Raw genomic sequence first — 14321 nt, forward strand, 5'->3', positions numbered from 1 at the left:
ATTCAAGATTCCTTCTTGTTTCAGGCAGAATCAAACATATTCAAATCCATCTTTCAATTGGGATTTTATCACTGGACGTTTAGGAACTTTTTTCGCTTTATCGAAGGAAACCTTTTTACAGGGGCAGGAGGAACGAAACTTTATTTGTGACCTTTGCCCCGCTTTATCCTCGCCCAGAGTTTCTTCAAGCAAATGTCCTTCCCCGAGCTGGAATAAGCTGCCTTGGCCCAGCCAGTCCCTCACCTCGTTTTAATCAGGCTTTGGAGAGTGAAATATGGGCCTGGCGTGCAGGCAGTACCCAAGCTCAATTCATCTGGTTTCAATCTTCTTTCCGCCCTCGGATGTGGCCGCGTGGGCATTCCTTTTCTAGACACAAGGGGGGTGGGAAGAAGTGGAGCCGAGCAGCACAAAGGGCAGGCGTTTGTTTGGAGGAGCGTGTCAGTGTGTGTGTTTTTGTATCACTGCTAGGAGACATTGAAAACTCTGGTGACTTTGAAAAAGCTACAAAGCACTAATGCGTTTGTATGGTCCTCTCAGAGGGACACAAGAAAACACTTAAACCGTCGAGAGCCATCATTCACACACAAGATACGGTGCCTTTTTCATTATTTCCCAACGCCAATATTAATGCACTTAACCTACTGTTAAGTATGTTTCACTAGGTTTGTTTTAAGTATGCGTGTGTGTCTAGCAGGTGAAAAAGGTTAGTTTCCTTTATGAGTTGGCTTAGCTCATCTTAAGGACAGATGGTCTGCTGGTCCATTAACTCTCCTAAATGAGCCTAAGTGAGGCCTTTCCTGGAAGCCTTGCAGCCCCCTGTTGACCAATAGTGCAGTCACCACTCAGCCTCCGTCAGCCGGCCCACAAGTCAACACCTCTCAGTATACAGCTGCCAAAACAGACGTGGCATCTGCTCACCTCTGGGGAAATGGCAGCCATCGACGTGTCCTTCCAAGTCACGGTTTGGATGGATAGGTTATCTCTTTGTCCTTTGCAGCTGCAGCTAGAGCGGCTGTAACAATATCATCCTGTTGTTTGTGTATGACGCGTCCCCAGCTTTTTATTTTCTGCTTAACCGATCAAGCAAAGTCATATGTCAGATGCATACCAGAGGACTGGCGACAGCACTAATATGTCAGTGACGCAGCGTGTTAGAGCTGGGCGGATGGAGAGAGGGAGTTAGCGTCCCGTCTGTTTTCAATTAGCCACTGAAATGTACAACATGGGAGCTGCTCTGTTGTGTTCAGTTCCTATTTTCCCGTGGACACAGCAAAGTAAATTAGAATTTACGGCTTCTCCGTCCAACCCCAAGTGAACTTGGATTTTGGATGGTGACAGAATATCGCAGTGACCTAGATAATGGAGTTTAATCTGCGTGTGCAGAAAGGCGATAAAAAGAAGGGCGTCTAGAATCCCCACACCATTCTGACTGTGAGCTCCCAACATGTAGTGCTTATGTATCCAGATTGGGGCTATTTTACAGACTGAGACTTAGTGCAGCTCCAAATATAGCATATAGCTCTGGGCTTGTTTTCTCTCTTCTTTATCACGTGCACAAAAACGTAACCATATAGCCCTCTGTGGCTTTTATTGTCTTCCCACAAGTTGTTAATGGCTTCTTTGAAACACCACTGGAGTATTGAATTGCATTTAATAAAAGTCAGGGGTGTAGCACTTTATAGTCCATGAGGTGATATTTGTTGAATTTTCATCGGTCTCGCATTTTTGTGCAGCATCCATCATCGGAGGGAGCCCGGGCGACTGCGTTACATTCCACTTCCTGTGGTCATACACATAGTCAGCTCTATTTTCAACCTAATGGACATAAAAAAAATTGCAGATTGCAGCAAAATGGACTTGGCAGCACAAAAGCTTATTAAGTATTGATCCGCTGAGGTCAGTGCCCATGTCCAGTCACTCCAACAATGTGAGCGGAGTTCGTTCACACGCTTGCCAGCCACAAATTGAGATTAGACCACATAAATAACGGGGGAAATTGAAGAGCATTTTGTGTCACGGGGAGAATAACTGTGCCCACGGTTGTATTATGTGCCAAGAAGAGAAGCAGGAGATCATTTATATGTGCATTGTTGGCATTATTGGTGTTTTTATCAAAGTTACCCCGTCTGTCCGTGTTCCAGCAGTGCTTGGATATGATATCAAACCACACCAGTGCCCAGCAGGAGAGCTTTAAGTTGATCAGCAGCAGGAAAACCTGTCTTCTACAGTGTTTTAATGAATACAGCTCGTCGTGTTTCTCTCTGCACCATCTGTCAGGCATGGTCAAAGAGCTTGAAGTCAGCAAACAACAACTTTCCACTGTCGTGTCCGTACCTTTACTGGAGATCTCTGTGATGAATATTTTCCGCTCTTATTCACAAAGCCCTGCCAACAAAAATACTGCGATGCCACACAGACCAAGAAATAAGCTCAGCCCCGGGACAAACCCTGTTGAATAAGAAGGAATAGGACAAATGTTCTCTTTGCAGGAATGGAAATTGTGAGGGAAACCAAATTTGATATCTGTCGGAGCAAATATAATTTCTCTAACCGGATTTGGAGTTGTTTTTCTTTGATAGCCCAAATTGCTGACTTACCACTTGGAAATGAAGGAATCATTTTCTATTCAGCTTTAGACACATGCTAGTGAAAATGAGTATCATGGAAATGTGTTGAGCAACAGCGAAAAAGAATAAATCACTTTTTGAAGATTTCTTTATATGTCAGAGGGATTACTCTCCTCGGTCCTCCATTAAATGTCTTCAGCGACGGCAGGTTTATTCAAGGCCATGTTCATGCTCTGCAGGGAGGATGTGCCCTTAACACACACACATACCCACACACAGCTTCGATTAGCTTCGTTTTTACAATACTTTGCTGCTTGATTCTTATAGTCGCTCATGCAGAATAAAGTGAATGTGTGCACACATGCTGGTCTGTTTAGGCTCCTCCAGATGTTGGGTGGATCCGTTGCTGCAGCAAAGTGGAGAGGTCACTGTCCAAGCCCCATTTAACTGAAGCGTGTTATCTTGTGCAAAACAGACCGTTTGACTTTTGGACCTTGCTCAGTCTGAACACTTTAGAGGGAGAACATTCTCTTGAATGGTGTCTTTTGAAGCCAAATGTAACCCTTTAAACAACACAAAGGCTTCTGCTGATTACTCTACAAGTCAGGCTGAAGTGTTTAAGAAGCATTAATTAAAGTGTATAATGGAGACCATCCTTTCCAAAATTATAAATTGTGATTTCATTTTCCATAAAAGACATTTAAAAAAATACAGCCAATGACAATCAATGTGTTCTTGGTGATAGAGAAGTCAGGTCCATAAGGTGGAAGGATTTAAAAGCCTGTTTGCTGTGGCTGCGAGGGAGTGCGGTCGTCTTTCCACCAGAAGGTTGTGGGTTCGATCCCAGCCCGTGCAGCCAACATGTCGATGTATCCTTGGGCAAGATACTTAACCCTGAGTTGCTCCCGATGGCATGGCCAAAAGTGTGTGAATGTTAGGTCCTAGAGTAAGATACACTGCTCTGTATGAATGGGTGTGAATGGGTGAATGACATGTAGTATGTAAAGCGCTTTGAGGGGTCGTAAAGACTGGATAAAGCGCTATATAAGTACAGTCCATTAACCATTTACCATTTATTGTGTCACTGTTCGCTTTCTCTAAGCTTCTGTAAAGAGAAAGCCTTAACCCAGCAAAGTTGACTTGTAAAAAGGCAGGTGAAAGAAACAGTGTTTTCCGTACAGGAGAGAAAGACTTTGAACCAAAGTGTAGCCCTTTATGAGACGCTCCGTGCTCCTTGGACCATTTCAGGCTAAAAGCAGAAGATTTATGGCGCAGCTATAGCATCTTGGACAGCTACACCCATGAGTGTGGTGACGCCACCAGATGCATCGCTGAGAAGATGTGTATTGCACTTTAAGCAGGTTTCCCTGACTCTCTCTCCCTTGGAGGATTGGCGTAATTAGCTTTTTTTCCCCATCTCCTCCCTACTTCCTTATTTTGTTGAGAGAAAATGCAGAATACTTTGGGGGAATTAAAAGTACTCTGCGCAAAACTAATTTTGGATCTATTTTGGGGCTCCGTCAGTGGGATGGTGTCCCAATCGCGTGACATGACAGCAACGATGAAACCATGAAAGGCATGCAAATGAGGGCAATCAGAGTTGAATATACCACAGGGCCGTACGTTATTTAGACCTCAGTGGTGATTTATCTCCCATGTCCCCCTTACAGTACGTCCACACAGCAGCTTTACGGTACGTCCACACAGCAGCTTTACGGTACGTCCACACAGCAGCTTTACGGTACGTCCACACAGCAGCTTTAGACGAATCTTCCACCGCTTCCAACGCTTCTCTTCCCATTGACTTTGAATGGGGATGACGTCACTTTGCCTCGCTTTTCGCCGAACTGCATTGTGGGGGAGCGAAGCGAAGATTTCCAGGATTTCCAGGATCTCCAGGATTCCAAAGTTGAGCAATGTTCAACTTTTGAAGCTGAGCTGGAAGCGTCAGCCAATCAAACACGTTTATGCAAATCTGACAGTAGAAGCGCTAGCCAATCAAACCGCGTGTAAGCAGGGAGAACCAGACCGCAGTTCATTTCCTCATATTCCAAATGAGAAATTACGGTAGCAAATCACCCGGTTCTTTACGACCAGAACTATTAACGGGATACAAACCGGAGGAACCAGGGATGGAGGGAGGGGGCAGAGACAGTGGGTGAAACTGGTAGGTTTTCGCCTGTTTGGGGAGTTTATATATATATATATTGCTCACATAAAATCCCCAGGGTTTTTTGCTTTGTATGTCGGGGGCGGGAGATGCATGTGATTGGTTGTTGGTCGCATTGCTCGCAAAAAATCCCCAAGCTGTCAGACACGCCCAGCTCCAAGATTTTCAAGATTTTTGAAAAGCTGCTGTGTGGACGTACCGTTACCATTGGTCCTTTATCTCTCTTTTTCCAGCCAATCCACCCTTCCAGGTTCAAGGGATTATCGTGGAAATGATTCCCTTTCTGTTTTGGTCCTCAAACCCATCCATTACTGCTCAAGCAGACTTCTTAGAAACCTCTCATCAAAGACGAACATGAGCAGGACGGCTTTTAATTGTAGATGTGTTCAACCTCCATAAGACTCACTCCTCAAGTAGCCTTCAAGGTGCTCCAAATAATGCAAAATAAGGGTAACACTCTGAAGCTAAATTGCATATAGTCGAAAAGTAATCCTTTCTTTTCGTCTGTTCTGTAAACAAAGCAAATATCTCAGCTGTCTCTGGTCCCATTCATCAATGACTGGCACAGTGTATCAACTGTACAAGCTGCTTGTTAGTGAGATGTGACATTGTTCCCTGGAGGAGAAACATAACAAGTCTTGCAAGATATTCCTAAAGCAGTGACACAGATGTTGTAACAATTTCCATGTGAGGGTGGAACAACAACAGAAATATTTAGGCTATGAAGAAAGAGGAAGCAGTTATTCCGGATCTTCTTGTAAGCTATTGCTAATTAGCATTTAGCTCTTATTTGCTCCGTAATGACACTACGGACCTTATTGTAAAGGGTTATCAACAAACGCTCCATGTCAGCAGAAGGGAGCATCAGTCGCTGGGTGTGAGACGAGGAGGATTATGGGATGTTATCCCTTCAAAGACTCAGCCTCCAGTCAGGGGGGGAAAAACAGCCCCTATGATTTTTCACAATATATTCATGGGTTTGGACCTTGAAACTACAAGGAGACTAGTGTAGTGTGCCATATGCAAAACATGTGTTTTAATGGGCCATGATAACTTGGTGCATTTAAAGAGACTTACCCCTTAAGAAGCTGTAATTAAAAAGGGAGCTGTGGCTGTATGACTTCTCTCGCACAGACACAGGGGTTGTTTTTGTAGGCACTCATTTTGCACTCACAACTGGAGGCGACTTCTTGTCTGCTGAGACATCTGAAGAGAATGTTGGTGTTTCAAGCAAGTCTGTCTCGCAATCTTCAAAGATATCAGGAAAGAAGAAAGGGCAGGATGTAACCTACTCTCTGTGAATATCTGTGTCACTTTTGTAGTATTTATAGCGTATATGTTTGGCATCTCAATAGCCAATTCAGGTCACACAGGATGTTCTGTATGGTGCGGCCGACACACTCTTTTAAACAGTACGCTGAGCTGTGAATATTTCACTATGGTCTCATCAGCCCTATGCTCCTCTCAGCATGTCCCCAACTCAGCTGAAAACTGGCTTCATGTCAGCATTATGAATGGAGGAATTGTATTAATATTTGCCTTGTCAGATTTTGCTAGTTACATGCATAAAGTCCTATGTGTTATAGAATATCTATGGAGGTCATAGCCCAATCAGTTCTCTTTCTCTTGCATTCAACCCAGTTTCTTGATAAGTCTGTAATTTACCGGGGATAAACCGTTCCTGGCAGATCTAAAGGGTTGGAAGATGATTGCTATGTTTGCCTGCTGCAGTGAGACTGTACACATTAATCAAATGTGATTTGAGTCTTGTGACAGCTGTATTCTAAATCAAAGGTTTGTATGCTGAAGCGATATTTACTGTCGTCAAAAGATAGCAATTGCATCTGCTAGTCGACATCAAGCTAGACGCACGCATGTCAAGAAAATGTAGACGGGCCCACGTGTATAATGGGGCGAAGCCTGCGAGCTAGTTCAGGCGGTCAACTCGAGCACCAATGATACATTAACACGTGACGCACCTCGTCCCTCTTACAACCAACCAAACACATTCTCCTAAACATGCCGCTCTATTTAAGCTGCCAGGTCTTCCTGCCTCTGCCTCGCTAGCTGCCACTGCTGTGTTCACTTGCTATTGCTATGTTCATGTTACTGCTGCTTGCCTGCCCCCCCCACCACCCCAGCTCCACCCCAGCTTCCACCTGTACGCTCGGGGGATAGTTATCTCATCATCACTCAATGTTCTTTGTAAATCTGTGGCGTGATGAGGCCCGAGCCTAGACGCCAAACTCAAACTATATGCTGCTTATAATAAAGATATTAAGAAACACGTGAGTTGTCTGACTGACATGTACATGAAAGGCATCTTGAATGCACACAATAGGAAATACAACTATAATACCTCCAGTCTTTTTCTCCCATTGTGCTTCTGCTTACCTATGTCTAAAACCACCTTTGTGATGCTATAATCCATCCTCCACACCGGTGCCTTACAGTAAGTGCTCAAAATAAGGCATTGCACCATCCCTCCAGCCCTCCCTCAACCCATTTGTCTCTGCCCTTTCACTTCTCGCACCCCCTGTATCTCCCCCTGTCCCTCTCCCCTCTGATCTGCTGTGTTTGAGTACCAGAGGTCAGAAGCTTTGGACATAGCACAGGCTCCAGCCGGCCAATGTGCTGACTGAGGGGATATGGGGCTTGACTTTGGGCGCTGTGAGAGATCCAGGCCTGCCTTGTTTGTCTGTCTGTCCGTCTCACTGGCCACACTATAACAAGATTGCAGCGCTCTGTAAGGCGGATTTACTGGAGCACAACTCCCCCTAGGGCCTTTTCATAGAAATGGGTTCCTCCATATTTTACTGTAGCCTCTCACTCCCTCTCTCTTTGTCGTATCTGTCTCTCTCTAATGCTCCTTCTCTCTTTCCTCTGGTGTTAGCTGCCACTTTCTTTTGTTAATTATGATATGCTTCATTCCTTCCTTTCTTTTGGTAACGATTGGACTTTGCTACAAATGAAAGCACGAAGCTGAGCCAAACAGAGCAGACACAATGTGTGAAACAAAAACCCGATGGAGGACATGGCCTGGGATTTGGCGCCAGCTACCATTTCACAAGTCCTCTCGACATTTATCTCTTCCTCAAGATGGCTATGTTTATGTAGATAGCCTTTGCCATGTCCTTATGGAATCTCATAAAGACATGTGGTTCAGGCGCAGCACTGAGACGAGCAACGTTATCTCAGTTTCGGCTCAAATGTTCCCTGTTTGTTATGCTTTCTAGGTCACCTACTGCGGATTTGAAAGCTAAGGTCATAAACCCAAACTTGACTGAGCAAACAATTTTTCATACTGTGTGTGCATGAATTACGTTGTGTCTCATAGTTTGATGTTGACACAAATGATGGGGTCTTGCAGTCCAATCATCCCAGCTGTGCACACGGTAAATGAGGCCAATCCAAATGCAAACGCACATGAAGGCGAGCTTATTTTGGGAGCACTGTGTCATCCATTCCACAGCACGAAAGCCCCTCTGCAAGACCATAAATAAGTCGGAAAGTGGGGTGCAGCCACGGTGTACCAACCAATCCCCCTTTTGGATATGTCTGCCAACTCTTTCTGGCAAATACTAAGACAATGTTCTGTATGTCACAGATACAGCATGTCAATTTTCCTCCGTGGAACACACGTCATGTATCACTCAAATCCTCATTGTTGGCCAATGACTCAATGCCAAAGATAGTGGGTTAACCCAATAATAGTTTAAAGTTCAATTTAAAGTCAGCTTGTGGAAAGTCTATACCACGATTGCAATGCCCCCGGTTTCACCCTGTCTATCTTTCGGGTTAACTCTTCCATTCACGGAGCCTACAGTTAAAGCGGTGGCTGTTAAGTAGGAGGTGGGAGGTGAGAACAGAAGAAGCCGCTCTTATCAGGCCCGCTATGCAGTTCTGGGTTCAGCCCGGGGCCCCTGAGGGTGTGGGAGCGCTGATTACAGAGGTTAGCCTGGGGAGCTAAAGGGGAGACAGTGGGAAATGGTCTCCCAGCTGAACCCTAAAATACCATCAAGCATTAGGTCCCACCAACACACACACAGTCTGACCGTTCTTCACCTTGAAATGTCTTTTCACTGCAAAACTCTCTTTTCTGACATCCAAAGTAATATCGGTGGGGAGCCCCACAAGATGAATGACCCTGCAAAGGCCACATTAAGAAGTCATAAGCGGGATACCTTCAGGGTGCTGGAGCTCCTCTGTTAGGACGGGTATGCCTTACTTTTCTGCTGACTAATGATTTGAACCGAGCATGTGGTCCAACAGAGCAGAAGAACCTCAGCAATGCCTCCTGTCACTCCTGGGCTGCCAAATAGACTCACAAACACTCAACCGTGAAGTGCCCTCTCGCTTTCCAACTCGTGAATACCAATTTGAAAACTCAAACTTGATTGACAGTGAGTTGCCCGGAGCTCTGGCTTTAAGCAGACTCACAAAGTAGAGACGGAGCTTTAACAAAACTTGAAGAACTGCTGAAATCCAGCAGATGATGTGATGCGTTTGACTGAAGCTCCCTTGGAAGAGGTTGTTTGTGTGAGGCTACTTCTCTGTGTCCTGCGTCAGCACTGACTCATTGGTTTCACAGCGCAGGGCTGACATTTTCATTGGCCCTGAGATCACTTATGGGACAGGGTGTTGGCTCCTGTGAGGGTGGACCAGGGAACAAGTGGACAGGCGCCCAGTGAGTGCTGATGCATTCACTGGCCACATGTGGCCTCCGGTGGAACATGTGACAGCATGCGATCGGGTCTGTTGAGCACAAAGGGATTTTTTCAAAGATTGTCACTGGGTTGAATCACTCCGCCGCAGACACAACACCTGTGAATGCTCGTCGATTCTTTTTAAATAAATGCTACAAGGAAATATTCAAACGTCATGCTATCAAGCAGAAGAGTTATGAAGAAGAGATTTAACAATATTTACACAACCTGTACATTCCTGCATGAATCTAATGACCATCTGCTGGCTGGATGACTTTATTTCAAGCACTCGGGAAGAGCTACTGGCTTGTTTAGCAATTAAATTAAAGGCAAGTTGAATGTTGTAGAGCCAAAAATATCTGTCACAGTTGAGTGCGTAAGCTCAGTGGCGGTACTGTACGTTATTTCTACCAGGTGGAGGGGGTCGGATATCTAAGCAGTGCACTACCCCCTTCTTAACACACACACACACCGACAGAATCCATCGCTGCAGCTTCCAGCAAACCCCCCTGACGCCTCTGGCTAATTCCACTCAAGCCCGCCGGGCTGTCCAGCATCCTCCAATATATTAGCCTTGCTGCTCCCCCGCTGAGACTCAGGCCCTGACAGTCTGGCATGTGCCCAAAGTCAATCTCTTGTGCCCACAATTATAATTATTGCTTCTCTACTGCAACGCAAGTTCTCTAACGTGTAGACTCTGGGATTGTTTGGGTATGTGTCTTTCTCTGATTGCATGTTGTGTTTGTAGAGAGTGTCAAATGTCAAGCCCATTTTGACTGCTTTTCTTTACACATATGAGTAGTAGTTAAAGTCACTTCAGTAGCTGTATTTCTTCAGTTTTTAAACAGTGTCCATGTGCAGGTAGTCCTTCTCCTCTGTAATCAAAAAGCTGTGAACCTCCCCTCACAATTCCCCCCGGCTGTTGCTGTGAATAACAATGTGTTCTTTGACTGCCCTTGTCAAAAAGGGTTGACAAAAAGATCATCATAATACCTCTCTCTGACCTCCTGTGCCAAACTCTATTACCCGTAAAAAAAGGATGCTCTCTGTTCAGTGTCCTGTTGTGACGTATCCCAGCAGCTGTCAGATCGTGATTGGGATTCTGGATCATATCTCTCGCTGCGTCTCTATTTCCTCTATCGGCACAGGTTTTGCTTCCAATCTGCAGCATCTGCCTTTTGTCTCAAGTTTTGATTGTGCAAGTGTCCCCATCTGACATCTCTCTACCTCTCCCTCTCTCTCTCTCTCTCTCTTTTTCCAGTCCTATGCAGCCTGCTGTCAGTGGGTGCCCAGACGGAGATGAAGAAGGTCGTCGGGGACAACGCCACCTTACCATGCCACCACCAGTTCCCGTCATCCAACTCTCTCGACATCGAGTGGCTACTGCAGAAGCCAAACTCCAAACAGAAAGTGGTGAGATAAGATCCCTTTTTCTGTCCCGTCCTCAACTTTATATTGTCATATGGTGTTGTCAAAACATTCAATTCAACTCAATTCTAATGCATTTATAAGGCACAGTATACATTTGTCTCAGTTTTACAGTCCATACATATAAACAAAACAGAAATGATAGATTAAAGAATATATAATCAATTAAGCATAGGATAAATCAACTGGAAACCTTGGATTTTCACTGTATCATTGTCAACAATTAATTACTGTATCTAATTGCCAGGCCAACAGCTAAGTAAAACCCAATCAAATAAAAATAATGCTTCTTTAATTGGTCATTTACAATTCTTCGTTAGTAAAATTGTATGTGCAAAAAAGATCTCATTAACTCACTTTTGATGACTTCAAATATGGGGTTACAGATTTGAGAACATTAAATATAGTTCTTTTGAAAGGACAGTGAGGAAATTTCAGACCCAACATGTATGTTCTTCTCCTCCTTCCTTCTCTCCTTTACACATCCACTTTTTATCTTTCCTCCATGTAGGTCATGCTGATTGATTTCCAACAGGAGCCATAATAGTTACACATAAACTCAATGCCGAAAGTTAATGTTGCACTTTAAGTTTACGTGCCGTTCACAAAGAATAACCATGCCCAGAATGTTCCCAGCTCATTTTGTAGATGTAACCTTGGACCCTCTAAGTTGTTACTTTCTCCAAAGCATCAAGGGTAGAAACATAAAGTAGCAATGATTTAAAAAATGTATTTACATCTTGACCAAAGAAACAGTCTTTATTCCCTTTTCATCACTTTTCATAATGTCTGGCTGTTGCTGAATATGTTAAAGGTCCCATGGCATGGCCATTTCTACTGATCATAATTCCATTGTTGAGGTCTACTAGAATAAATTAATATTGTGCAATTTTCCAAACACACATTGGTTTCTCATACAGCATCTCTGTATAGTATGTGTATTCACTCTCTGTTCTAAACGGCTTGTTGGAGCTCCTGCCCCCCTCCCTGTGAGCCTAGTGGCCGTCTGCGAGACAGCGAGACACAGCGAAACCCAGCCCGAAACCCAGCCCGAAACCAGCCCGAACACACACACCCGCAGCCTGGCTGGAAGTTTGTGTGTGTGCTCACACACCGACTCACAGCCTCGCCGCTTCCCACCGTCTCAGGGAGGAGAAATCGGTGGAGCTGCAGCTGAGAAAAGATGGAGTGTGTGTGTGTGTGTGTGTGTTTGACAAAGTGACCTAATGTAACGGCTCCGCGGATTTAACATAACGGCTCCACGGATTGGTCCATTTGGGTATGGGCACGTCACTGTACCCAGGAAGAAAACAATGGAAAAAGAGAAATCTCCAACGAGGCGTTCTGGGGCAGCATCGACAGGTCTTTTCTGTGTTAGAGTTTTACTCGCCACAGGGTGTACTTTGAGGGTTTGTGACTCTGCAGACCGTTTACATGCATAACAAGCTACATAACACACAAGGGGACGGGTAATAACTGGAAAAGCTCCAATAACCTTTAACGCTCCAACACATTGTACGTGATAAGCTAAGGGGTGGGACATCTCAAAGCGTTGGACCAATCACAACAGAGCCGGCCAGCTAACCAATCAGAGCAGACTGGACTCTGGTTTCAGACAGAGGGTGAAAAGAGGGGCTGCAGCACAGGCAGTATGAGGGGGAAAAAAGAGCTTTTAAACATTAAAGCATGGGGACAGTAGAGGCACAACATACAGCAGAATATGTATGTATTCAAGCTAGTTCGTTTTTGCTAACTGAAGCTAATGTTGGATAACAGACAGAGCAGCATCACAGCAGCATTTCTCCCTAAAACGGCTTCAGCAGAGACTTTAGGTTGTCCAGAGATGTTGCTGTACACTGCTTCCCCAACACACACTTGACGTGACCCCACATGCACTCCCTTAAACTCCAAGGAAAGCACACAAGTTTTCCGAAACGTCAGCTCATAGAATAGAGAGTTTACGCTGCATATCCGTCACTCTAAAGTGCTCCTGCTTTTTTTGCAAGTTTTGATAGTTTTTTGCAAATAACATGTGTTGTTAAACCTTCACATCCTGAGATTCACGATATCTGAGCATACAAGCACCATATACTTTCTGTGTTTTAGATGATTTACTTAAAGGTGGGGTAAATTTAAGAAACCGGCTCGAGATCGCTAGAATTTGAAAATACACAACCGGATAAAATCTGCCACTTCCTTATAGAGCCCCTCCCCAACACACACGAACGCGCACATGACCAATGAGGGCACGAGATAAGTTTGTGCCCCGGTGGAAGGCTGACAGGCAGGTAGGCCAACCAATCCGTTTAGCCGGTTGTACTTTTTATAGTATTACGGCTTCTACAGATGACATTTTTGTATGGATTTGTTGTCAAAGCACTTAAGATATTCATTGCTATCGGGATGTTAAGAGCATTCCATGGAATATAACAAAAAGTGTATCTCGAGCCGGTTTCTGAACCGGTTTACCTACCCCACCTTTAAGTCAGACCCCAGCAAACTATAAATTGTTAGAAATAGATCATGTATGTTATCATTATGTTGGGAAAGACATCACCTGGCTGAAAGTCTTAAAATAGCTGTATCTGAAGACGTTGTTTGTATCGTTTCACTGGTTTTGAATCATTGCCTTTCTTCATCTAAATTGAAGGCAGTATCTGATGACCGCCGTAGCGTGCAATCTCACCAGCTTTCTGTCGGAAGAAAGCGATTCCTTTCTCTTTGAAAGTGATTTGTTCACGCACTGATGTGTTGGTTAGCACGTAGAAATGTGATAAAGGAAGGAAAAGAATGTGTGTGTTGAGGGGGAAACAGACGGGCTAGGATTGAAATAAACGGGAAAACAAGTGTCTTATGCTTTGATGATTCAGAAAGGGCGCCTGCCACATTGCGATGAATATTTAACGGGAAGATAACATTCAAGGCGCCATTCATTAAAATCAAACGTCTGAAAATTTGATTAGGAAGGAGACTGTGCCTGTAGCTGAATGAATAAATCATCCCTTTGTTCTGCTGGAGGGCTGTGTTGAGGGGGAAGCCGCATCTTGTCAACATTTAGCCTCTGTTAGCAATGTACAGCCGACATGTGTTTCAGGACAGGGGCTCGAGACATTTCACCAAATTGTATTGACTTGTAAAAATTCTACATTTGTACTGCGCTGACCTGCACCCAGCCGTCCCTCAGAAACACAACTGGGTATTAGCATAGCAACAGCAGTGGCACCGTCCTGGAAGGATGGCATAGTGTTTTTACAACCCGGTTTCACAGTCTGCGTTCAAATGACACGACTTTGCAAAGGCGTGCAATAGATATGCAGAAGTCCGATTCTGCGTGCATATGATACGCTGATATTGAACCTCAAACAAAGAGCTCTGTGGCTTCAGGCTTGATCGCCGTTCCAATGACAGTGTTAATGTTTGCGGTGCAATAAACGACACAGCAGCTTATTG

General features: G+C 44.6%; 1 protein-coding gene across 1 annotated transcript in view; it reads left to right on the forward strand.

Moving 5' to 3' along the window:
* Positions 1-14321, forward strand: part of clmpb (CXADR like membrane protein b) — a 77604-nt gene that overhangs the window by 38904 nt on the left and 24379 nt on the right. Inside the window, exon 2 of the mRNA XM_071205214.1 lies at positions 10705-10856. Coding sequence (XP_071061315.1) covers positions 10705-10856 — 152 coding nt within the window. The remainder of the gene's footprint in view (positions 1-10704; positions 10857-14321) is intronic.

Source organism: Pseudochaenichthys georgianus, chromosome 13 (assembly GCF_902827115.2).
Source record: "Pseudochaenichthys georgianus chromosome 13, fPseGeo1.2, whole genome shotgun sequence".
Lineage (NCBI taxonomy): Eukaryota > Metazoa > Chordata > Actinopteri > Perciformes > Channichthyidae > Pseudochaenichthys > Pseudochaenichthys georgianus.